This window comes from Tupaia chinensis, unplaced genomic scaffold, assembly GCF_000334495.1.
Source record: "Tupaia chinensis unplaced genomic scaffold, TupChi_1.0 Scaffold000370_1, whole genome shotgun sequence".
NCBI classification, from domain to species: Eukaryota; Metazoa; Chordata; class Mammalia; order Scandentia; family Tupaiidae; genus Tupaia; species Tupaia belangeri.
In genome coordinates this window covers 6370582-6395133 of record NW_006159867.1, presented here as the reverse complement: position 1 = coordinate 6395133, position 24552 = coordinate 6370582, and the positions used below count along the sequence as shown (strand labels likewise).

General features: G+C 38.9%; 2 protein-coding genes across 6 annotated transcripts in view; one reads left to right on the top strand and one right to left on the bottom strand.

Annotated features, from left to right (window-relative positions):
* The window catches only part of LOC102491318 (sodium channel and clathrin linker 1), a 41862-nt gene extending 37051 nt beyond the window's left edge, over nucleotides 1-4811 (bottom strand). For both annotated transcript variants that reach the window (XM_006153384.3, XM_014589708.2), the window contains exon 1: nucleotides 4271-4811. In XM_006153384.3, the coding sequence (XP_006153446.2) occupies nucleotides 4271-4304 (34 nt within the window). In that variant the 5' untranslated portion in view covers nucleotides 4305-4811. The remainder of the gene's footprint in view (nucleotides 1-4270) is intronic.
* Nucleotides 4812-4955: 144 nt separating this feature from the next.
* Nucleotides 4956-24235, top strand: CUNH4orf33 (chromosome unknown C4orf33 homolog). Of its 4 annotated transcripts, none has more exons than XM_006153383.3 (6): nucleotides 4956-5248; nucleotides 12337-12526; nucleotides 17175-17235; nucleotides 21215-21266; nucleotides 21377-21576; nucleotides 24130-24235. In XM_006153383.3, the coding sequence occupies exons 2-6, from the start codon at nucleotides 12346-12348 to the stop codon at nucleotides 24233-24235; spliced, it is 600 nt and encodes a 199-aa protein (XP_006153445.1). In that variant the 5' UTR covers nucleotides 4956-5248; nucleotides 12337-12345. The 4 variants fall into 4 exon arrangements, with proteins under 4 accessions (XP_006153445.1, XP_027629580.1, XP_027629581.1 ...); XM_027773779.1 differs by lacking the exon at nucleotides 4956-5248 and adding an exon at nucleotides 5258-5277; XM_027773780.1 differs by lacking the exon at nucleotides 4956-5248 and adding an exon at nucleotides 6193-6215.
* Nucleotides 24236-24552: the final 317 nt, after the last annotated feature.

Sequence of the window (24552 nt, the reverse complement as noted above, 5' to 3'; positions counted from 1 at the left end):
TCTTGAAATCAGTGGAAACTCTTCAAAGACAAACATCTAAATGTAGGAGAAGGTGCAGGGCAAAAATACACAAATTAAACAGTAGTGAGCAAGAGACAATGGAAAGGAATGTCTAGAATAAAGCTCTCAGTACATACAAGGTCATATTGTTATTAACATCAAACAAAGGAACATATAGGGGCCTCAACAAATGTACAGTCACACACATTTTTCGAGCTACGTGGAACATTAAAAATTTGTTACTTTCCACACTGAGCAAATTTTAACCTTTAAAAGACTGAGCAAAAGAACACACCATTTGACCATAGCACAGTTAAGCAAGAATCAAAAACTGAAAAGTCATGGGAATAATTCCCTATACCAGGGTTCTCCAAAAAAGTTCATGGAAATGTGTATTATAAAAACAACTATACATGGCTTTCAATTTTTTTTTGCACCAATATAAACTCATACTTTGATTCTATTCTTGTACAAATTTTTTGAACTCCTTTTCCATTTTTGGAAGTTTAAAAATCACTTTTAGGGGCCAACAGGTAGCGTGGTGGTTAAAGTGCTGTACTCCTACATGGCTGACTGCAGTTCTGGATCTGGTGGCTTGAAAATCATGCTGGGTGCGTGTGTGCCCAAAATCCTGAGGGGAGAATGGATAAGGGATTGTGGCATAACCATCTCCCCATACAGAGTCATTTTTTCCATTTTTGGAAGTTTAAAAATCACTTTTAGGGGCCAACAGGTAGCGTGGTGGTTAAAGTGCTGTACTCCTACATGGCTGACTGCAGTTCTGGATCTGGTGGCTTGAAAATCATGCTGGGTGCGTGTGTGCCCAAAATCCTGAGGGGAGAATGGATAAGGGATTGTGGCATAACCATCTCCCCATACAGAGTCATTTTTCTCTCTCTCTCTCTCTTTCTTGTGAGCGCGCACACCCTATGGCAAAAACCATTTTTTTTTTATAAAAAGAAAAACACTTTAAACTTATCCAACAGTCTTAGAAAGAATTACAAAATAGATTTGAAAGTATTTTAAACTAAACAATAGTGAAACTGAAGTATGTCAAAATTTGCTAAAACAAAGAAAGTAACACCCTCAACCTAATAAAATCTATGAAAAATGTACAGCTAGTTTCATAATTTTGAAAGACAGATGCTTTCCCCATAAGATCAGGAATAAGATAAGAATATTTGTTCCCACCATTTCTCTTCAGCACTAGTCGGTGTAATAAGGTAATAAAAAGAAGTGAAAAGCGTCCCAATTGAAAAGGAAGAAATAAAACTGTATTTATTTTCAAAGGACAAGATCAGCTATATAAAAAATTAACGGAAACTACAAAAAATCTATTGGAACTAATAAACAAGTTTAGCAAGGTTGCAGGGTACAATATTAAAAAAATATTAAAAAGTATTTATATATATTAGCAATGAATAAGAAAATACAGATAAAACAGTAAAACCGTTTATAACAGTATTTATCAAAAACTCCCATACAGAGGAATAAATCTCACAAAAGATGTGTAAAACTTATTCATTAAAAACTACAAAACATTGCTGAGGGAGATTTAAAGAGTTATATTGATGAAGAGTATACTTTTTCATTGGTCAGGGAACTCAATATCATTAAGGTCTGAATTCTACACAAATTGAACAATAGATTCAATACAATGCTTATCAGAATTCCATCATCTCTTTTGGGGGAGGTAGAAATTAACAAGTTCATCCTAAAATTAATATAAAAACACAAGGACTTATGATAGCCAAACAATTGTGCAAACAAATTAAAAAGGTTAACATTCTTTGAAGACTAATTATAAAGCTGCGATAATCAAAGACAGTGAGGTATTGGTATCCAGATAGACAAATATTGGGTTGCCAAAGAAGTCATGAAGCATTTTTACGTAGAAAAATATGTCATGACTTTCCCAGTGACCTAATACATCAGTGAAACAGTTCGAAAGAGACCCACACACATATGGACGATTCATTTTTTTCAAGTTTACTTATTTATTTTCTCTATGAAAGAGAGAGAGACAGAGAAGAAGAGAGGCAGGCACTCCCAACAGGGTCTTCGTGCTTTGACCCTACCCCATCCTCAACAGCCAAGAGTCCAAGCACATGCACACACCTGGCCTGCACTGGGAGACCTTGGGATGTGAATCTGAAACATTTCCGCATGCAGCATCAGAGTGCATTGGGTTACCACAGGACCACTGCAGCTGGCTGGGACAATGATTCTTAACAAAGGTGCAAAGGTCAATGAAGAAGGAACAGTCTTCAGCTTGGCATCCACATGCAAAAAAATAAACCTGCACCCTTCCTTCATACCTTCTACAAAGTTTAACTCTGTGAACTATAGCACCCTTCCTTCATACCTTCTACAAAGTTTAAGTTTCTGAACTATAAAGCTAAATGTAAAACCTAAATCCATAAAACTTCTAGAAGGTGTTTGTAACTATGGGTTTAGCAATAATTTTTTAGATACAGCACCAAAAGCATAATTCACAAAAGAACAAATTGATGAATTGAACTTCATCAAAATTAAAAACTTTTGCTGTATGACACTGTTAAGAGAATGAAAAGAAAAAAAATGAGTCCATCACCACTACCTATAACATCCACTACAAGAATGAATTCTTTATTATTTAGATTGATATACCAGTCTGCTTTTGATCAGGTCCTTAAGGACTATCAGATCTCCCTTTCTAGATGGAGGTGGAAAAATTGTGCACTGCAAATGTACTAAAAGTTTACTATAAGCTTGATTGAGTATGTAGTTCTCTGTGGCTATGATATATAAAGTAGAAACAGTAATTTAGCAGAGGCACTGTCATCTGGGGTTACCAGTTGAGAAAAACCAGAAAAGAGTCTTGAGCAAAGCTACCAAATCCACCTGGAATAAATGACTAAAGGCAGTCAAGATCAACAGAAGTCAATGTAGAAAAGGTCAGAGCCAGGTGGGAGGAGAGCAGCTCTGTCAATTTGTTATTGTTCTCAGACTCATTCTGCAAATGAGAAAACTGAGGCACAGAAAAGCTGAGAAACTTATCAAAGGTCTAAGACCTGGAGAGAGAAAGAGAGCAAACGAGTGAGCTAGGCTATTATGCCAAGAGCCAGGCTAAATCCAGGCTGAGTTCTTAAACCACACTGATTTATAATGATTCCAAAATGGAACCTAACACCTTTTCCTACCTTCCCTGTTGCTCAAGCCTGAAACCTGAGTTGCACTCTACCTCCTTCCTCAAATCCCTTGATCTCCAATCCCTCTGCACCCACCTCAGTGCCATTCCTACCAGGATGGCGACAGTAGTCACTTAACTGCACTCTGCTATAATGCAAGTCAGCCTGGGCTTTCCAAATCACAATCTGGTCATGTCACTCTCCGATGCATTGCTTTCAGTGATTCCTATAACCTGTCCCAGGTCCAAACTCCTCAGAAACACAGGCCCCTCACCATCTAGCCCCATTCTACACCTCAGCTCCACCTGTTCATCTCCCTATATGAATCCCTGAATTCCAAGTCAATCTGGTGCAAGTCTCTAATAAAACATATTCTTAACCATCGTAACATTGCAATTACAGTTCTAGCTGGGATTTCTACACTTTAAATTCGTATTGGTACTTCAAATTTCAGCTCAAATGGTGTCTTCCTTGATGACAGTTTAATAATAATCCCATAATAGTTAATATTTGTTTAGCACAATGTGTCAGGTACCATTCTTAATCTTTTACTTACTTGAATGCTCAATTATTCCAACAACCCTATGTGGAAACTAAAGCAAAAGAATTAGCAGTTGCTGCCACTTCGATGTATTTATGGAATTTATGTATTTCCCTCCGAAATTAAATTCTTGAGGGTAAAACTGTCCTCTTCATCTCTGCAGCAGCTGTGCCTGTATAGTGCCTGGCACATAATACAAATAGGAAAAGCTCAATAACATCTTTTGAATAAGTGGCTAGCGCTGTGCTTTTAGGTTCTAACTGCAGACTTGGCAACTCTTCTTGGCCATCAGTCCTCTAACTTTTTCAGAGCTTGGCAGGCGCATAACAAACACATTTAGTGTCTAGTACAGTCCCGAGTAAGCTAAAGGAACAGCATTGACCAGTTATGTTAAGTATTCGCACACCCTTATACATACCACCAAGCATTTTCTGCAACTAACTTATAAGTTTTTAGAAATGTCCATGCACCCAAGAAGCATTCAGAAAATATTAGTTTGTCAACGATGACGACATCAAACACAAGACATAAAATCTAAATAAAGGAAGATGGAGCTTACTTTGGTCTCTCAGAAAGTCGATTTCTGTGGCCATTTCGATACAATTCTAGTTTGGAGCTTTCACCACCTTTACCTTCCTCTGAAAAGCACAGGGCTTGCAGTGCGGGAAAACAAAACTATGACCACGCTCCGGAGGATGTCAAGCACTGGAGCGGTGTAATCAGCATCCTCCTCACGCAGCGTACACAGCCCCGCCGCACTTCCTTCTCCCGAGTCCTAGACGGGTCCCTGGGCCGGGCGACAGACTTCAGATTTCTGGATCGCTGGGGACGCGCCAGATGAATCCTGTCTCACGTTCAACCGAATCCCACCGGCGTGGGAACAAGACGTGCGGGTCGATACAGGCGTCCCGCGGGGCACTCGAGGTCTTGTCGAGCCACTTGGGAGGGTTCCGGGACAGCTGGCGGGCAGCTCGGTGGCGGTGCTTTTCGCTGAGCCGGGGGGACAACGCCACGGAAGCTGGGAAGGCCCGGGTCAGCAGCGGAAGTCCACCTGGCCCGCCCTACGACTTTGAAACCGGTGCCCTGGACCGCTCCTTGGAGACGGTGACGCCGCTTTCGTCATCACGCTGGCGTCAGCGCATACGTCATCGCGCTGTCTAGGCTCCTAGCATACTATTGGCTATTTGTCAAGCGATGGGCGGAGCCATGAGAACCTGGATGACAGCAGGATGAGCCACCAGTTCAGCGCGGCGGGCTAGCGGGCGGGCTTGGGTCTCCAGATGGTGGGACGTAGCGTCTTTATTTACTTACTTAAAAAGAAAATCTCAAAAAGGTTAATGTGGTCAGGACACTACATACATATTTCAAACGCCTACTATTTTTCTGTGCCTACTATGCGAGATACTTATGGACTGGGAGAACTCTCTGGGCGAAGGGGGCGGGTGGAAAGAATGGAGGTTCCTGTGGCTTGGGGCGGGACCCCAGACTGGCATCTTCAGAGCGCCGCTCCAAGGCTGTTCGGCAGGAGGATTTCCTGGTATGGATTTGATCATATCCAGAAGCTAAGTATGACCCTGTTCCTCTTGGGTCTCTAGAGAAAGGAAACCGCTGTTGTTTAAATGTTTAAACTGTGATAATAAGGCATGTGGTTAGAGGTTCTGGAAAGACCTTGCTAATTCAGCAGTTATTTCTTCAGAGATAACTTTGTTTCCTAAAATAAAAGGGAACGGAAAAGTTACATTTTTGCTAGCAAAAAATCGGTAAAATTTACATTTGTGGATAGATTACCATTCCCATTTTTATTAAAGGATTTTGTTCAGTGTTTTTTTAAACACTTAACATTGGAAGAAATCTCAACACAAGCAATAAAAATGTTGACTTAAAGCTAGTAACTAGTTTTAGTGCTTTTTAATAAATATTTTTTTTGGATTAAAGTGAAGTTTCACTGAACAGACCTGTCATAGATACAGATCAATTTGGCTTTCTGTTTAAGAGTTTAAGAAGTTTGATTGTCCTATACTCAATGTCATATAAACAAAGTAATATTAGCAAAAAGTATTAAGAAATTGAAAAATGTATCAGTGTGTCCAGTTTGGTATGTGAAGGCCTGTTACAGACCTTGCTCCATACTCACTATTAAGAGAAGGAGATAGTGTCTTCCTCTGAAGACTAGTTAAGTTAGAGATGTGGAGCTAATAATCATAAAAAGATTTAGTTTAGTTTTGAATTGGTGAAGATTGAACTTGTTTTGTTCTTAGTGGTCAGGAACTTAACAACTTGTTGGAAAGGAAAACCGAGTGTACAAGCTTCAACTTTTTTTTTTTTTTTAAGGTTTTTGCCATAGGTCGCGTGCACTTGTCAGAGAGAGAGAGAGGTGAAAAACCACCTCCCATGGGGAGTGGCCACTCTAGGATCCCGTCTCCTCCATGATCTTCTCTGGATTTTGGGGCACGGGGGCGTGTTTTTCCAATTGCCCTGGGACTTGAAACAAGCGATTCAGACAGGTGGGAATCCAAAGCCTTAACCACTACCCCATCTGCTGGCCTGCTTCAACTCTTATTTATTTTTAAAAGTCAGTGTATGACACTTTCATGAACTTACTGCTCACGACCGTGTACTTTCCCCTATATTTGAACCTTGCATATCGTCATCGCGTGATTTAACTTGGTATCCAAAAAGAACGCTAAACTCTAAAAATACGCCCAAAGTTTATATATTGGTGTGGATGAAAGTAAAAAGTAATGGCAACATCTTTCTTTCCTAAAAAAAAAAAAAAAATCAAATCTTTTGCTTTAATCCTCCAAGTCCCTCCCTCGAAATCGTGAGCAGTGGGGCGGAGCCTAAGGGTGAGCGCAGTGTAGAGACTTCAGCTGACCGGACGGAACCTGCCGAACAGGGAAGAGCCTCCAGGTCTATGTTCTCTTCTCGTTCAGCCCTCTTCACTGCCCCTCTTGCTTCCTCGCTGGCTTTGTCGTTAGCGTCCCTGAAAAACACTGCTAAGTATTTTACTTTCCAGCTGCCTTCGGCTAGCACTGTTTACTCCCACGTGGGCTGACTTCCTTTTTTCCCCCATTTCTCTTATAGATGGGCGGGGCCGGGTGAAATGCAGACTGAAAAGAATTATCATAGAAAATGCTATTAAGCACATATTTGTGAACAGAGGAATTCTGGCAAATTGTTTTGCTGAGGAAACAGCTTTTCCATAACTTTCTTCTCTTCAACATTTTTTCTTCTCCTAAGCTCCAGAATTCCTTCTCCTTTTTCTTTCGTTTTGAAAATCTGCATGGTACAGGTAAAGCAATGGAAATAATTGAAGAAAGAGTTTTTAAAAATATTTTAAAAATAATTTTTGATAAAAAAATAATTTGAAGTATAGAGGTGAAAATGTAGAAACTACAGATTAATATAAATGCTGTTTTAAGAAAATCCTTACAGCCGACACCAAAACTATAGCAGGATGACGATCAGTTCCATTTGGAGACATTCAGCCTATAGAATACAAGGAGAGAAGAGGAAGTTGCCATACCATTTTAAGAATCCCAGCCTTAAATTGGACTTTAAAGAATGTTTTAAATTACTCATTTATTTTTTAAAATTTTATTTATTCGTTGATTTATTTTAATATGAGCAGATAGAGACACAGAGGAAGAGAAGGAAAGTGAGAAAGTAAGCCACCAGGTCCGGTACTCAGACCAGGTTGGCCATGTGGGAGTGTCCAGCGCCTTAACTACCATGCCACCTGCTGACCCCTTTTTCATTTATTTATGAATAGTCATACATACCTCTCATAGTATAAAATTCAAAAAGGTAAAAAAAAAAAAAAAGCGATAAAATTCAGAGTAAGCCTCCCTTTCTCCCATGGCTCAGGCAGATAATTCCCTACAGAGAAGCAACCACTGCTCACATGGGTTTCTCACATGTTTCCTAATAGAGTGTGTGTATCACACACATGTATGCAAATGAGCTTCCTCTTTACTAAATAAATGCATACTTTTTGCACCTTGCTCTTTTTTACTTCACAGTATATTTTAGAAGTACATATAGAACTGCCTCATTTATTTTAACAGCTATGTAGTATTTTATTGTACGATATAGCATAATTTCTTTAACAGTCCTTTAGTGAAAGATATTTAAAGTTGCTTCCAATATTGTGTTATTTTAACTGCTACCACAAATATCCTTATATTTATGTCATTTTGAATGTGTATGTATCATAACTCCAGAAGCAGAGATAATGAGTTAAAGGAAATGTGCATTTTTATTTTGATATTGATGAATTGCTCTTCATAGAACTTATACCAGTTAGACCCAAATAGAAGTATATGATTTTTTATCTCCATATTTTCATTAATATATCATGTTATTAAACTTTCTAATCCTTGCCAACCTAAGCAAAAAACAGTAATTCTGTGGTGTTTTTGTTAGCATTTTTTTTTTTTTTGGTCTCTTAAAACATTTTTCTTGGGGCCAGCAAGTGGGTAAGGTACTGGACTTCCACATGGCCTACTATGGTTTGGGTCCAGGACTTGGAGGTTTGAAAATCACACCGGGCACACATGCGTGGGTTCCCAGGATCTCGGGAGAGTGGAGGAGAAGGGATTGCAGGTGGCCATTCCTCCTTGGAGGCAGGGGCGATTTCCCAATTTCCCTCTCATTCTCTCTCTCTGTCTCTCCTGCTGAGTGCATGTGCCCTGTGGCAAAAACCTTAAAAATTTTTTTATTTTAAAAATCGATGATAGGGTATGTGTGCATGCATGTGAGAATGAGAGACAGACAGAGACATGAGCACCCTTCCCAGGGTCTGATCACATCATGATCCCATTCCTCCGGTCCTCTCTACTGTAGATTTTGGGGCACAAACACACATACCCAGCAAGTTTCAGGCTGAACTGGCCTGGATTTGAATGTGGGAACAAGGTTCTTTTTTTTTCTTTTTGATAAGAGATTTTTGCTATAGGGCACATGTGCTTGCTAGAGAGACAAAGAGAGAGAGAGAGAGAGAGGGAAAGTGAGAAATCACCTCCATTGACCTGAGAACTGACCATTCTTATCTTTCACCCACTTTTCTGTTGAGGTGTTGGCCTTGTCCTTATTAATTTCTAGGCACCTTCTAAGCATTAAATTATAATAATTGTCTAAAATATAAATTCATTGTACATTTTCCCAGACCATCTTTTGATTTTGTTAATGGTAAGATTTTAGGGGGATGAGGTAGGGTGGAGGGAGTCTTCTATTTTGTAGAACTCAATGTGCACTCAAGAGAGAGAGACCGAGAGAGAGAGAGAGAGAAAGAGAGAGAGAGAAAGAAAGAAAGAAAGCATCCCCTTCATAGGGGGTGGTCATGCTGCAATCCCTTCTCCATTTCTCCTTTCGAGTTTTTAGGCACATATATACACATATGCCCAGTGTGCTTCTCAAAACATTGGGTCCAGAATTTGAACCACACACTCAACCATGTGGGCCACCCTAACCATCACACCACTGTCTGGCTGAGAAATCACTCCCTAGGGGGAGGGCCCTGCTGCAATCACTCCTCTATTGTACTCCTAGGATCTTGGGAGCACGTGCACAAACACAGGTGCATGCGTGTGCATGTGAACTCAGCATGATTTTCAAGCCACCGAGTCCAGGACTTGAGCCAGTCAGCCATGTGGGAGTCCAGTGATATAGCCACTATGCCATCTGCTGGCCATAAAATCTTTTAAAAAAATAAAGAGAAAAACTTCTCCTGTTTTCTTTCTTATTCTTATATGGTTTGATTCTTATATTTAAATCATTGATTCATCTAAAAGTTAGTTTGGTGTAGGGATTCCAGTATAGTAAACTGGACTACAAAATGAACTAAATGATGACAGAAATTTTCACCTAGTTGATTAACTACATGAGAATCATACCAAATGTTCCATAGGGTTTTTATATGTTATATATACCTCCAGCACCTGGTATGGTACCCAAAACAAAACAAAATCCTTAACCACTTGATAAATTGAATTGAGATTTGTGGGTACAACAGCTTCATTTATAATGTTCTATCTATAATGTTATATTTATAATGAAATGAGGGCCAGTCCATGGCGTGAGGATTAAGGTGGCAGTATCCACATAGCCAACTGCATGATTCAAGTCCCAGACCTGGGACTTGAGAACCACAATGGGCAAGTGTGTGTGCATGCCCAGAATCCCAAAAGAGGAAGAAAGGGAGAAGTAGGGATTGTGGCATGACCTTCCCCCATGAGGGCATTCTTTCTCACTTTCCCTTTTTCTTTCATTGTATCTCCAGTGAACATACATGCCCTCTGGAAAATTTTTAAAAGGTGTGTGTGTTGGGGGGAGATATAATACCACAAATATAATAGGTTTCTCCTGCAGAAAATATAATCATAGAATTTACTTCCAGAGAGTAGAACAATTATTCACTCAACAAACAGTGAGCTTCTTTACAGGCAATCTAGCTGAGGACAGGGAGACAATAAATGTCATGCAGTGGGTCATGCTGCAATCCCTTCTCCATTTCTCCTTTCGAGTTTTTAGGCACATATATACACATATGCCCAGTGTGCTTCTCAAAACATTGGGTCCAGAATTTGAACCACACACTCAACCATGTGGGCCACCCTAACCATCACACCACTGTCTGGCTGAGAAATCACTCCCTAGGGGGAGGGCCCTGCTGCAATCACTCCTCTATTGTACTCCTAGGATCTTGGGAGCACGTGCACAAACACAGGTGCATGCGTGTGCATGTGAACTCAGCATGATTTTCAAGCCACCGAGTCCAGGACTTGAGCCAGTCAGCCATGTGGGAGTCCAGTGATATAGCCACTATGCCATCTGCTGGCCATAAAATCTTTTAAAAAAATAAAGAGAAAAACTTCTCCTGTTTTCTTTCTTATTCTTATATGGTTTGATTCTTATATTTAAATCATTGATTCATCTAAAAGTTAGTTTGGTGTAGGGATTCCAGTATAGTAAACTGGACTACAAAATGAACTAAATGATGACAGAAATTTTCACCTAGTTGATTAACTACATGAGAATCATACCAAATGTTCCGTAGGGTTTTTATATGTTATACCTCCAGCACCTGGTATGGTACCCAAAACAAAACAAAATCCTTAACCACTTGATAAATTGAATTGAGATTTGTGGGTACAACAGCTTCATTTATAATGTTCTATCTATAATGTTATATTTATAATGATATGAGGGCCAGTCCATGGCGTGAGGGTTAAGGTGGCAGTATCCACATAGCCAACTGCATGATTCAAGTCCCAGACCTGGGACTTGAGAACCACAATGGGCAAGTGTGTGTGCATGCCCAGAATCCCAAAAGAAGAAGAAAGGGAGAAGTAGGGATTGTGGCATGACCTTCCCCCATGAGGGCATTCTTTCTCACAACTGCATGATTCAAGTCCCAGACCTGGGACTTGAGAACCACAATGGGCAAGTGTGTGTGCATGCCCAGAATCCCAAAAGAAGAAGAAAGGGAGAAGTAGGGATTGTGGCATGACCCCCATGAGGGCATGCTTTCTCACTTTCCCTTTTTCTTTCATTGTATCTCCAGTGAACATACATGCCCTCTGGAAAATTTTTAAAAGGTGTGTGTTGGGGGGAGATATAATACCACAAATATAATAGGTTTCTCCTGCAGAAAATATAATCATAGAATTTACTTCCAGAGAGTAGAACAATTATTCACTCAACAAACAGTGAGCTTCTTTACAGGCAATCTAGCTGAGGACAGGGAGACAATAAATGTCATGCAGTGTAAGTGCTGCAAGTCAAAATGGAGCAGTGATTGGCAATAATGACTAAGAGGGGGGAACACTAGCCCAGGTGGTGAAGGACATTGACAAATTGCCTCGACTAATTGTGACTTTGTGTAAATAAAGAAATCAAAAGACAGGGGGTTAATCCTTAGGAGATTATTAAGGGAGTTGAAGGGAGAGGATTTGGGGCATAAACCCAAATGCACTTTGAGTGTTCTTCTTTTTCTTTTTTCTTAAGTTTTTTTTTTTTTTTTTTTTTGCCATAGGGTACATGGTTTGCTGGAGAGAAACAGTGAGAAGGAAAGGGAGAAATCACCCTCTATGGGGGACGGTCATGTCACAGTCTCATCTCCACTCTCCTGGGATTTAGGGCACATATCCACATGTACCTGGTGTGAGTTCAAGCCACCAGGTCTGGGACTTGAACCGTTGTTGGTTATGTGGGAGTCTGGAGCCTGAACCACTACATCACCTTCTGGCCCCTTTTCAGTGTTTTTCAAACTGCTAGGTCTGGGACTCAAACTGTGCAGCTGGCCATGTGGGAATCCAGACGCCTTAACCTCCACACCACTGGCTGGCCCCTTAATTACAATTTTAAAAAGTGATTTTGATGTACTCTTTACAAGGGAGCTAGAGCTGAATTTAGACTTAAAAATCTTAAAACTTTTAGAACCTATTTATTTCAGAATAGAACTCGGAGTCCATTATTTGCCATAATACACATGGCCTTTGATTGCTGTGTTTTGTCACTCTGCTGCTTCTTGTCTGCTATGTGGCATTGAAATTTTCAATTCATTGCTAACTAAAGGAAACATTTGTATATTGTTAAAGAATTTAAGTATTTTTTTTCCTTTAGTGTTTTCAGATGGATTTTAAAATTGAACACACTTGGGATGGTTTTCCAGTGAAGCATGAGCCAGTGTCTGTCAGGCTGAATCCAGGTGACAGAGGAGTGATGATGGAAGTTAGTGCTCCATTTTTCAATGATCCTCCAGCCCCACTCGGAGAACCGGGAAAGCCATTCAATAAACTGTGGGATTATGAAGGTAAGTAGAAGTGTTATATATTATTGCAAACATAAATCTTTTTATAATAACCTCTCACAGAACTATTATTTTATCTTTCTGTTAGGAGGTGAGTGCTTCTCAGCCTCTGACATATGCAGTTGCTGATATTTCCTACCAATCTCTCATTCTGACTTTTTCTCCATTACCTATGTGACTTCAACTATATAACCACAACAGTGAAAAATGGCAATTGCAAATCCCCATCTTTAGATCGCTGCCGTCTCTCCTTCCTTTACTTCTAATGTCTATTCTAACAAGAGTTCAGCATTCCTGTTTTGTCTTTGAGTATCTCCAAATTACCACTTTAACCTTATAAACCTTCTTTATGGAAGTTTTGGGGTGTTTTACTTATTATAGAAACACCATCCACCTCGACTGATAGCTGTTTTACTTTATACTGGCAAGTACTGTCACACATTAAATTAAAGCCAAAAGAAATGCCATGAAATTGCACTTTCTCAGGTTCGCTTTGTGATTCCCTTCTAAGCGTACCCTAATTAAGCTACCAGATTGATCTCTCTGAAACGATGCCATTCCCCTGATCATAAGCCGTTACTATTTCTCAGAGAAAGTTCAAATCTTTCCTATATGCTTTTAGGATAGTCATGAATTGGGCCACCATATTCAACCCAAAACTCTTGACTTCTAAATAGTTAATGATCTTACTGTCCATATGTGTCTTCACCACGTACCTTCTCGTTGTATTCTGTCTCTAATGCGCATAGTTTAAAATCTAACTTAGGTCTCACTTCTTCACAGAAGCCTTTGATGCATCTTCTAGTCACACAAATACCTGTTTCCTCTATACCATTTGTATAGCACACATTTTGCCAGTGTTGTCATGTGTTAAACATACATTGTGTTTTATTGATACAGAACTTACCAATTGATACAGAACTTACCAACTGTATATAGTAGTTCTCTAATAGTATAGATGCCAGTGTGACTTACTGTTGGAGATACTACAGCACCAGCTCATCTACTCTTCTCATAAACTTTCCTCCTTCCCTAGTTGCCCAATTAGTTGTCAGTGCTCCATCAGTGGCACTGACAGTATATTAGATCACCAAATCTAGAAATCATGAGGTCTTCCCAAGATATCTTTCTCTTTCACCTTCCAAATTTAGTTTTATCTACTAAGGCCTACCAGTGTCACCTTCTAAATGTTTCTCTATTTCAGTACTTCCTCTTCATCCCCACAGCCCATGATTTAGGTTAAGCCTTCATCACGTTTTACTTAGGTCAGGCCAGAGCTTACTAAAGGTGCCCTAAGTCCTTCCTTTCTCTGATTCTTTACCCAGTTCCAACTCATCTTTCAGTGGAGCTTAGATGAAAGCATATTCCCCAAAAATCCTTCCCTAAACACTTTTTCCCCCCAAACTGAGCATCTTTTTTCTTTTTTTCTGTGGAAAATTATGTATCTTTCCATTTTGGAATTTTAATGAAAAGTTTTCACTGTCTGATTAGAGTGTGAGCTAATCAAGGTATTCCCAGAATCTTATATAGTGTTTCAGACAGAGAATCTATAAAAATGTTTTTAAGGGAATGATAAAAAATAGAAATTAGAAGATATGTAAGTATGTTTATATATTCTAGTCAGTACCATTGCTAATACAGGAAAAACCCCAAATTGGATGATTTATGAAAGGAGTTTGCTCAGCTCATGGTTTGGAGGTCCCGAGGTCCAGGGACCCCCTTGCCCTGACTCCCATGGTGATCTTCTGACTATAGTACTATGTGGCAGAGCAGGAGAGTGTGCTCGGGGTACCGTGTGTCTCTCTCACTCCCCCTCCTTGTAAACCCACCCGGAGTCAATCATGGGGCCCCATCCTAATGACCTGAATCCCAGTCTCTTCCCAAAGCTTGCCTGTTGACACCATAACTAGATCAAGTTTTTGCCCTCTTTATCCCTTTACAATGGCTCAAGGAACATATTCAAACTATACCACTATACACATACACACACACACACACACACACACAGAGATTTATTTTAAAGGACTGGCTCACATATGGAGACTTTCAAGTTCAAAATCTGCAGAGTAGGGCAGTAGGCTGGTGACCCAGGGAAGAGTTGATGTTGCAACTTGAGTCTGTAGGCTGACTGCTGTCGGCAGTCCTCCCTCAGGGGAGGTCCACCTTTTTTTCTGTGAAGAGCTTCATGAACTGATTGGATGAGACCCACTCACATTATGGAGAATAATCTGCTTTTTGATTTAAATATTGATTTCATTTAAAAATTACCTTCTCAGAAACATCTAGAAGAATGTGGAAACATATCCGAGTAACATGGCCTAGTCACATTGACACAAAAAATAATTGTCATGGTAGACATTCTAATTTGTTTAGATGAAAAATTTAGAAAGAGACAGTAAGATTCTCTGAATTGTTGATGGACCCTTATGTATACCTTAGCTATTTTATTACAAAAATAATACATGGAAAATTGGAAAAAACATAAATGTCTACCCGAAAAGGATTAAGTAAATAAATGATAACATTCCAGAAGAAAATACAGTAGTTATTAACTAAAATCAAATACCCATATGCTGGAAAGCAAGTTGTAGAAAAGTATGATTCCATATTTACTTTCTTAAATTCTAAGAGGCTAAAACAGTTGTAGAAACAACAGAAAATCGAACAGGTTTTAGATCAAAGGGAGAGGAAAACTACTTTGATTTTTTTTTCTTTGTTAATGATAGAGCATTTGGGTATGTATTTGAGAGAGAGAAAGAGGGAGAAAGAGACAGAGAGAAAGAGAGATGAACACCTTCACTGGGCCTGGTCACGGCAGTCTCCTTCTTCCAGTCCAACAGATCTTGGTCACTTGCACAAATGCCTGGTGTGTCATAGGCCAGCCAGGCCTAGATTCAAACCACAGCTGCCATCAGGGATATGTCTCTGAGTATTTCATTAAGGCTGTGCCAAGAAGCTGGCTTTATATGCATTTGGGTTTTAATTATTTATAAGAAAGATATATTACTTTCATAATTAAACAGTTTTTTTACCACAAATAAAAACGTTTTATTAAGTAAAAGAGCATATAATGTCCAATTATTTGCCCCCAAAATGCAAATCTCAATGAACTATGATTTCCTTTTTTTTAAAGAGTTATTCTTTTCAATTTTATTTATTCATTCATTTACTTTTCATTTGACCAGACAAAGACACAGAGAGAGTGAAAGAGGGAAAGTGAGAAAGCAAGCCACCAGGTCTGGGACTCGAACCATGGCCAACCATGTGGGAGTATCCAGCGCCTTAACCACCACACCACCTGCTGGTCCCATGAACTGTGATTTTCTAAAAAATATAAATTAATTCAAAGAAAAGTTTAAAATTAATGAAGTTGAATTATACCATAAAAGAAGTGGAGAATGAACATTTTCAATAAAAAAAGATTTTAATAATTAAACAATTTTTAGGGGCCAGCAGGTGGCACGGTGGGTGCTAGACTCTCACATCGCTGACCACAGTTTGAGTCCTGGACCTGGTGGCTTGTTTTCTTGCTTTCCCTATTTTTTTCTCTCTCTAAGGTTCTCTCTGGTGAGCACATGTGCCCTGTACCAAATTAAATAATAATAATATTAAATAAAATTAAATAAATAATTCTTTAAAAATAAGTTAAACAATTTTTAAAATAGCACATGCTCAAAAATTCCAGGAAAATAATAAAAGGTCGCCTATCTGTATTCCACAGATAATCAGTCTTAACATGTTTCCGTGTACATTTTGCAAATATCTAGGCCTAGCATACATACACATTTTAATTTCATGTACATTCATTTGTTGCTCTGTAGCCTGCTTATCAAATAATCATGGATGTCCTCCCATGTCAACAAATATTAAGCTATATATTTGAGTGTAGTGACAGGTAATACAAGAATTCCATAATTTACCCAGTAAGTCTCTTGTAATAGATTTATTTATAGAATAGTAGACAATTCTTGTGAATAGAAAACACTTAGTTAGGTCATTTTCAATTTCTGTGCAATGCTTTGATGAACAGCATCACACTTACTTCTTTTCTCAGTTGTCTAATTATTTCTTTAAGGTAAAGTTTTAGAAGAAGATAACTTACTCAAAGTCTGTATGTGTGATAATGTTAATTTCTTTATAATCGGCACCAGCACTAGGCATTGTTAATCTTTGTAATTTATTATAATCTGATTTGGTAGAAAAATTGATGATTTATTATGTATTTTTTCTTTTGGGTAATGTCTATTTTTCTTTCTCCATTTCCTATTGGGGATAATCCTATAATTAAAAATAATTGGGTTGGGGCCAGCAGATGGCGGGAAGGTTAAGGCAGCTGGATCCCACATGGCTGACTATACTGTAAAAGTCCCAGACCGTGCTGCTTGAGAAAACATCCCAGGTGTGTACGCACGTGCGCCCCAAATCCCGAGGAGAAAGGAGGAGAAGGGATGTGACATGGCTATCCCCCCTGGGGGGGTGCTTTCTCACTTTCTCTCTCTGTCTGTATGTGGTAAGCCCTATAGCAACAATTTAAAATAAGTAAGTAAATAAAATAAAAATTATTAGCATTATATTCTAAAAGAATAAATGAATTATATATTGTTACAGCAAAATTAAATTTACCTACATGTCTTATCTCTGTTTTCAAAAGTTGTGGAAGCGTTTTTCTTGAATGATGTAACTGAGCAGTATTTAGAGGTTGAACTTTGTCCGTAAGTATAAAATATTTTTGCTTAATAATTACTATATACTTTGAATACTATATTTTCTAGTTAAAAATCTTGTTGCTACAGTAAAATATCACTAATCCTGGCTAACTGGAGGAATGCTAATCTGAATTAATCTACATTATATACTTTTATACAACTTATTTTTAAATAGAGTTCGTATATTTAGAATATATAGGACCAACTACGTGGCCTGGTGGTTAAGGCAGCCAGGTCTCACATGGGCAGCTGTGCAGTTTGAATCCTGGCTCTGGTGGCTTGAGAAACACGATAGGTTTGTGTGCATGTCCAAACTCTTGAAAGAAGGGAGAGATGGAGAAGGGATTGCCATATGACCGTTCCCCATACAGGACGCCATCACCCCTCTTCTCCTTCTGTTTCTCTCTCTCTTGTGAGCACGTGTGCACTAGCAAAAGTAATATATTCTAAATATTTTCAAGTATTGCCAATATAATTTTCAATTCACTAATATAGTTGGTTTTTCTAATAAATTTGAAGATTTTTTTGGTAAAATGAAAAATCATTATAAAACAGAAACTCTTTTCGTCATTGTTTATAAATTTCCATTATTATATACTAGCTGTTCAGAAATAAAAAGAGACATATGGATGTAGTGATTTAAACCAGCTTATGAAAATGATTCTTTTGGGGAGTTTTTTTTGATGACTTGGTTAAACTTTAATTTTATGTATTACATAATTAGGTCTTTATATATTCCTGTCTTTATTCATCATTCATTTACTGAGTATATACTATGTTACTTTTGCATTCAGCATCAGGTATAAAAACTAAATCGTAGGCCAGCACGTTGGGTGGTGATTGAGATGCTGGACTCCACATGGCCAACTCTGCAGTTTGAGTTCTGGACTCGGTGGTTTGAAAACCACATTGGCACATGTGTATGCATGCCCTAAATCCTGAGAGGAGAAGAGAGGAGAAAGGATTGCTGTGTGGCCATCTCCTCTTGGGAGATGTGTGTGTAATTTCTCATTTTCCCTCTTTCTCTGGCAAGTGCATATGCCCTATGGCAAAAATCCATTAAAAAAAAAAAAAGCTAAATCACATGGACTTTTCTATATTCATTTAAAATACTAACCTTGGACTCTGTTCAAATTTAACTATTCCCTTGGGAACCCTTACATGGTTGGCAAACTTTTTTCTTGTTGATGTGGAAAAGTAAACTTATGCTGTTATCTAAACTATAGCAAATTTAAAATTCGTGAAGTATTTAATACATGAAATATTTATTTATATTTTCATTATTTACTGTATGTGTCAGTTAAATGGTTCTCCGAGTCTGGCCTCACAGCCTAGTGGTAAGGAGAAACCAGATCCCACGTGCCTGCTGCAGTTTGAATCCCCCTCCTGGTGGCTGGAAAAACAGCTGAGTGCATATGCCTATGTGCCCAAGATCCTGACAGGATGGAGAAGTGGAGCAGAAAGGCTTGTAGCATGACTATACCCCATTGAGATTGCTTTCTCTCTCCCTGTCTCTGTATCTCTCTGCCAAGCACACATGCCTTATTACAATTAAAAAAGAAAAGCTTCTCGGAGGGACCAGCAGTTGGCGTAATGGCTATGTCGCTGGACTCCCATGTAGCCGACCGTGGTTCCAGTCTTGGACCCGTGGCTTAAAAGAGACATATGGATGTAGTGATTTAAACCAGCTTATGAAAATGATTCTTTTGGGGAGTTTTTTTTGATGACTTGGTTAAACTTTAATTTTATGTATTACATAATTAGGTCTTTATATATTCCTGTCTTTATTCATCATTCATTTACTGAGTATATACTATGTTACTTTTGCATTCAGCATCAGGTATAAAAACTAAATCGTAGGCCAGCACGTTGGGTGGTGATTGAGATGCTGGACTCCACATGGCCAACTCTGCAGTTTGAGTTCTGGACTCGGTGGTTTGAAAACCACATTGGCACATGTGTATGCATGCCCTAAATCCTGAGAGGAGAAGAGAGGAGAAAGGATTGCTGTGTGGCCATCTCCTCTTGGGAGATGTGTGTGTAATTTCTCATTTTCCCTCTTTCTCTGGCAAGTGCATATGCCCTATGGCAAAAATCCATTAAAAAAAAAAAAAGCTAAATCACATGGACTTTTCTATATTCATTTAAAATACTAACCTTGGACTCTGTTCAAATTTAACTATTCCCTTGGGAACCCTTACATGGTTGGCAAACTTTTTTCTTGTTGATGTGGAAAAGTAAACTTATGCTGTTATCTAAACTATAGCAAATTTAAAATTCGTGAAGTATTTAATACATGAAATATTTATTTATATTTTCATTATTTACTGTATGTGTCAGTTAAATGGTTCTCCGAGTCTGGCCTCACAGCCTAGTGGTAAGGAGAAACCAGATCCCACGTGCCTGCTGCAGTTTGAATCCCCCTCCTGGTGGCTGGAAAAACAGCTGAGTGCATATGCCTATGTGCCCAAGATCCTGACAGGATGGAGAAGTGGAGCAGAAAGGCTTGTAGCATGACTATACCCCATTGAGATTGCTTTCTCTCTCCCTGTCTCTGTATCTCTCTGCCAAGCACACATGCCTTATTACAATTAAAAAAGAAAAGCTTCTCGGAGGGACCAGCAGTTGGCGTAATGGCTATGTCGCTGGACTCCCATGTAGCCGACCGTGGTTCCAGTCTTGGACCCGTGGCTTAAACTCACACCGGGCGTGTGTGTGAGTGCATGCCCAAGATCCCTAGAGAAGAATGGAGGAGAAGTGATTGTGACATGGCCATCCCCCCCGGGGGGTGATTTCTCACTTTCTGTCTCTCTCTCTCTTTCTGGCAAGTGCACACACATGCCTTATAGCAAAAACCTCTCCAAAATAAAATAAAATAAAATAAAATAAAATAAATAAAAGAAAATCTTCTCAGTACCAAATATCCAGTAGCCTTTGTTCCTTGGTAGGCTAGCCAGAAAGCCACAATGATCTAAATAAAAATTTAGATATTCTTTCATTTTCTCATAGTTAGATATTGCTAACTCTAATGTGGAAAATAGACATAAATTAAAATCTTTAGCCTATTAGCTAGTTTTAGACAGGTTGTTGGGTAGTTTGTTTTTTCTCATTATTCATGTCAGAGTGCATGTATGTGCATGAGAGAGATGACAACCTCCCACAGGGTCTAGTCGTGCCCCAGTCCCCTCCCTCTAGTTCTCTAGCCTGTAAGATCGTGGGTACTCACAGGCATGCCCAGTGGGTTTCAGGCTGACTGGGCTAGGGATTCCAACTGGGGTTGCCATGTGATCGCTGGCTCCTCTTAGAAGCAGATTACCACTCGTGCCACGGAGCCAGCCCTCAACAGTCTATGCTTTGTCTTTTCTGTCTTTCTAACGAGCAAGATCGTTTTCTTAGAGAGATAACTTTCAGTAAAGTTGCTGAATTCAGGCTTGGAAATTGGTCCAGCTTCCCTTAGGGAACTTTAGTTTGGGGAACTGCTTTTATTATAAACTCCAAGAAGCACGATGTCCTTCTGATGCTTTTTCATACTTTCTGTCATGTAGCCAAAGGAAGTATTTTATATAATTTCTTATTTAAAGAATATTAAAATCCACGTAAACATGTGAGGCTTTATGCATTTGATGTTAATTTTCTGGAAAATGGTAATTCCAAAGAAGTCATTTCTTCTTTTTTTTGGAGAGGTTTTTGCTATAGGGTGCGTGTGCTTACCAGAAAGACAGAGAGAGACAGACAGAAAGCCAGAAATCAACCCCTGAGGGGCAGGGTGGATAGCCATGCCATAATCCCTTCTCTTCCATTTTCCTCTTGGGCTCTTGGGCACACACATGCATGTGTGCCTGGTATGAGTTTAAGCTAAGATAAAATTTGTATTATATCTTTTAATTACTTGGAAAATTAGTTACATGCACATGCATTTCAGATATGAAGGCTAGAGAAGAAAATGTTTCTTTCAAATACTCATGAGGAATCTTAATTTTGACAGCCATGGACAACATTTAGTACTTTTGCTCTCTGGAAGAAGAAACGTGTGGAAAGTAAGTAAATTAAAATATGAGATGAAATCTAAGTGCTCAAGTGATTTAAAGTGTAAGTTTAAAGTATAAGTTCCATTTTACCTTTTATGTTCCGTGTGTTGTTTTTGTAGCAAGAACTTCCTTTATCATTCAGCGTTTCCGGAGCGGAGACAAAATGGGAAGGCAAAGCCTATCTTCCTTGGAGTTATTTTCCACCAAACGTGACAAAATTCAATTCATTTGCAATTCATGGATCAAACGATAAAAGAAGTTATGAAGCTCTTTACCCTGTACCTCAGCACGAACTGCAACAAGGACAAAAACCTGATTTGTAAGTAGAAGATCAATGAAGATCTGGTCCAACTGTAAGAGTGTTTGGGAAATTAATTCTTGGTAGGACAACAGTGACATTTTCTTGTTAAAGATGACAGGGCCAACCAGGTGGTGTGGTGGTTAAGTTGGGAGAATCCCACATGGCTGAGTATGTGGTTCGAGTCCTGGTCCTGGTGACTTGAAAAATACGCCAGAAGTGTGTGTGTGTGCATGCCCAAAATCCTGAGAGGAAAATGGACGAGAAGGGAGTGCAGCATGGCCATTCCCGCTTCTTGGTGATTTTTCACTCTCTCCCTCTCATTCTCTGTCGCTCTCCAGTGAGTACCGTGCCTTATAGCAAAAACTTAAAAAAATAAATGACATGGATACAAGTGCCTAGCAGAAGCCTGTATCTCTAATGGCCCTAAGAAAACACTTGATTGACTTTAGATTGACTTAGTTTCTCTTACTTCCGGGCACATATTTTGCCATATTGGTATGAGGAAAGTCTTGTTTAGTTAGTGTTGTAACAGCTGATATAGAAATGTGATTGCAAATTCAGCTTATTTCTTTCAGATCTAAATGACCAGAGGCATTATGGTTCATTGGTGTAAATAAATGGTTAATAAATTATTTTTTCTCCTGGAAGAGATGAGTAGTCTGTCTAGCTCTCTTCTCAGGCCTCATAAAGGTAAAATATCAATGGTGTTTCTAGGCAACATTGCTTATGATAAAAATTGCCTCTAATTGATAATAATTATACCTGGATTGAGAACAATTTATTTTTCTAAATATCTTTTTATTGTGGGACACATGTATTCATGAGAGAGAGAGAGATAGAAAGAGATAGAAAACACTTCCAATGGGGCATAGTCATCCAACAATCCTTTTCCTCTATTTTTTCATCAAGTCTGTGTTTAGCGCACACATGTGCACATGCCCAGCATGTTTTTTAAGCCGCTGGCGCTGAGATTCAAACCCTGATCAGCCATGTGTGATCCAGCAACTCCCTATGCATACCATTTAACTGCTACACTAGGGGGCTGGCCCTGATGGAGTGTAATTTTAAATACACTTTAAATATATGATGGGGCCAGCATGGCTTTGGAATTCCTCCTTTACAGTCCTTGTTGCCTGTGGGGACCATGGAAGCTATGCCTGTGGAGGTATTACAAGAGATACTGCCTCTTATGGGCAGCAGGCATTTAAGCCAAGATACCTCATACATGTTACACAGTCTCATTTCCTTGCACTAGAAGCTGTCACCTAGGGAGAATATAGCCCCTGGCCGACCTCAGGGATTGTAAATGCTTCATTGACTGTAAAGACAGATCCCTGAGGGAGGAAAGCCAGATGCTGTCATGGGGCAAACCATGATTCCTGCTTTTTATTTCTGAGAGTACTCAGTGGCCCAGGTAGTCTGGTGAGTGTGAGTGTTCAGAATAGCCTAACAGGGATGTCCTATACTTTCTGTCATCTAACCAAATGAAGTATTTTATATCATTTTTTATTTAAAGAAGGATAATAATTGCAACATGGTAGACTGACATTTAAGCCTTTTTACACTTGTGGTTGTGCTTCACTGTCCTCCATTGGCCTTCTCCTTCCTGTCCTGCTCTTACTTCCTTATACTTTGCCTCAGTCTCTTCTCTGCATATTTCTTTATGCTGCCTAACATACTTTTTCTTTTCTCTTTCTCCCCAGTCCAGACCTTTGCTGCCTTATTTCTCTCTTCCTCTTATCTGTCACTGATCTTTATTTAACCTCTTGCTCTGGGATTGACAGTTCTGACCTAAAACTGGTTCATTGTGGCCACGTAGGCAAAATGGGACAAGAATTTAGATGCAGTGGATTCAGGGACCTCATACCAGGATGGCATGTGTCTCTGGCTCTTGGTTAGCTGATATATTTCTATATTCAGGCTTCCCATTTATACATTGTTAGAGGCTTCCCAAGGTAGAAGTACGATTATACAGTGGCCAGGTCAGAGTGATTTCTTACAGAGCAGAATTCCATTGCAGCATGTTAGCTAAGCCTTTCTCTCTGAATTAAGTCACAAGAAAAAGCCACATAATAGTTTAATGGTTTTTCTAGAAAGGAAAGAACTAGGATTTACACTCTTACTTAACCATTTTTGCTTTGGCAAAGAAGGGAAGTAAAAAGCCTACCCTTTAATTTATGAAAGTAAAATTTTAAAAACAATCGCCTGTATAACTGATATAAATTATATCAATATTTGAATATAAAAATGTACACAAGAGTATAATATGATTTGTTTAAAGCTAGATGGAGTGAGTCATGTTTTGAGGGTTGATTTTTATTTTTCCCTTCAACTGTGTATTGAAGAATTGAAAGGCAGTGCTTTGAAATGTGGGTGAATGTTTTCAAAGCTGAGTGTTTGATAGCTAGAGTGAGAAAATCATACATGTAGAATACATCTTACCTTTGGTAGTTCTTAAAATAGAATGTTGTCCTATCACAGATGTGACAAAATAAATAGCCCTTCAGAACAACTATTTCACAAATGCATAATTCATTTCAATTCCCACCTTCTTTTTTTCTTTGCTTTTAGCCATCGTCTAGAATATTTCAAACCTTTCAATTTTAACACACTGCTTGGAGAAGAATGGAAACAACCAGAATCAGACCTATGGCTAACAGAGAAATCTGAAATATAAGAGTATAGTATATAATTATATCAATCTTACTTTGTATATAACATTTATGGTAAACCAGTAAGAAGAATCGATCTGTTTCAAGACATCATGAACACATTTCAACAACAAATACTTTCATAGAGGTCACCAAAACTATGATACGTCTGTGACAAATTGTACATAATTAACAAGAAAATAGAAAATTTGTAGATGATTTTATCTATGAAGTTAACATGTTCCCCAGAATCACTTAGTCCAAGAGCCATGCTGTCATTGGGTTCTACCTTCCATCATCCAAATATCTGACTCTGTCAAAGTCATTATTTCTCTTCCTGTTT

Excerpts from the sequence above, each read along its gene's own strand:
- CUNH4orf33 (XM_006153383.3), top strand. The coding sequence starts at position 12,346 with ATGGATTTTAAAATTGAACACACTTGGGATGGTTTTCCAGTGAAGCAT. Across the intron at positions 21,267-21,376 it reads GAAGAAGAAACGTGTGGAAA|CAAGAACTTCCTTTATCATT; the intron begins GTAAGTAAATTA and ends TTGTTTTTGTAG. Across the intron at positions 21,577-24,129 it reads CAAGGACAAAAACCTGATTT|CCATCGTCTAGAATATTTCA; the intron begins GTAAGTAGAAGA and ends CTTTGCTTTTAG.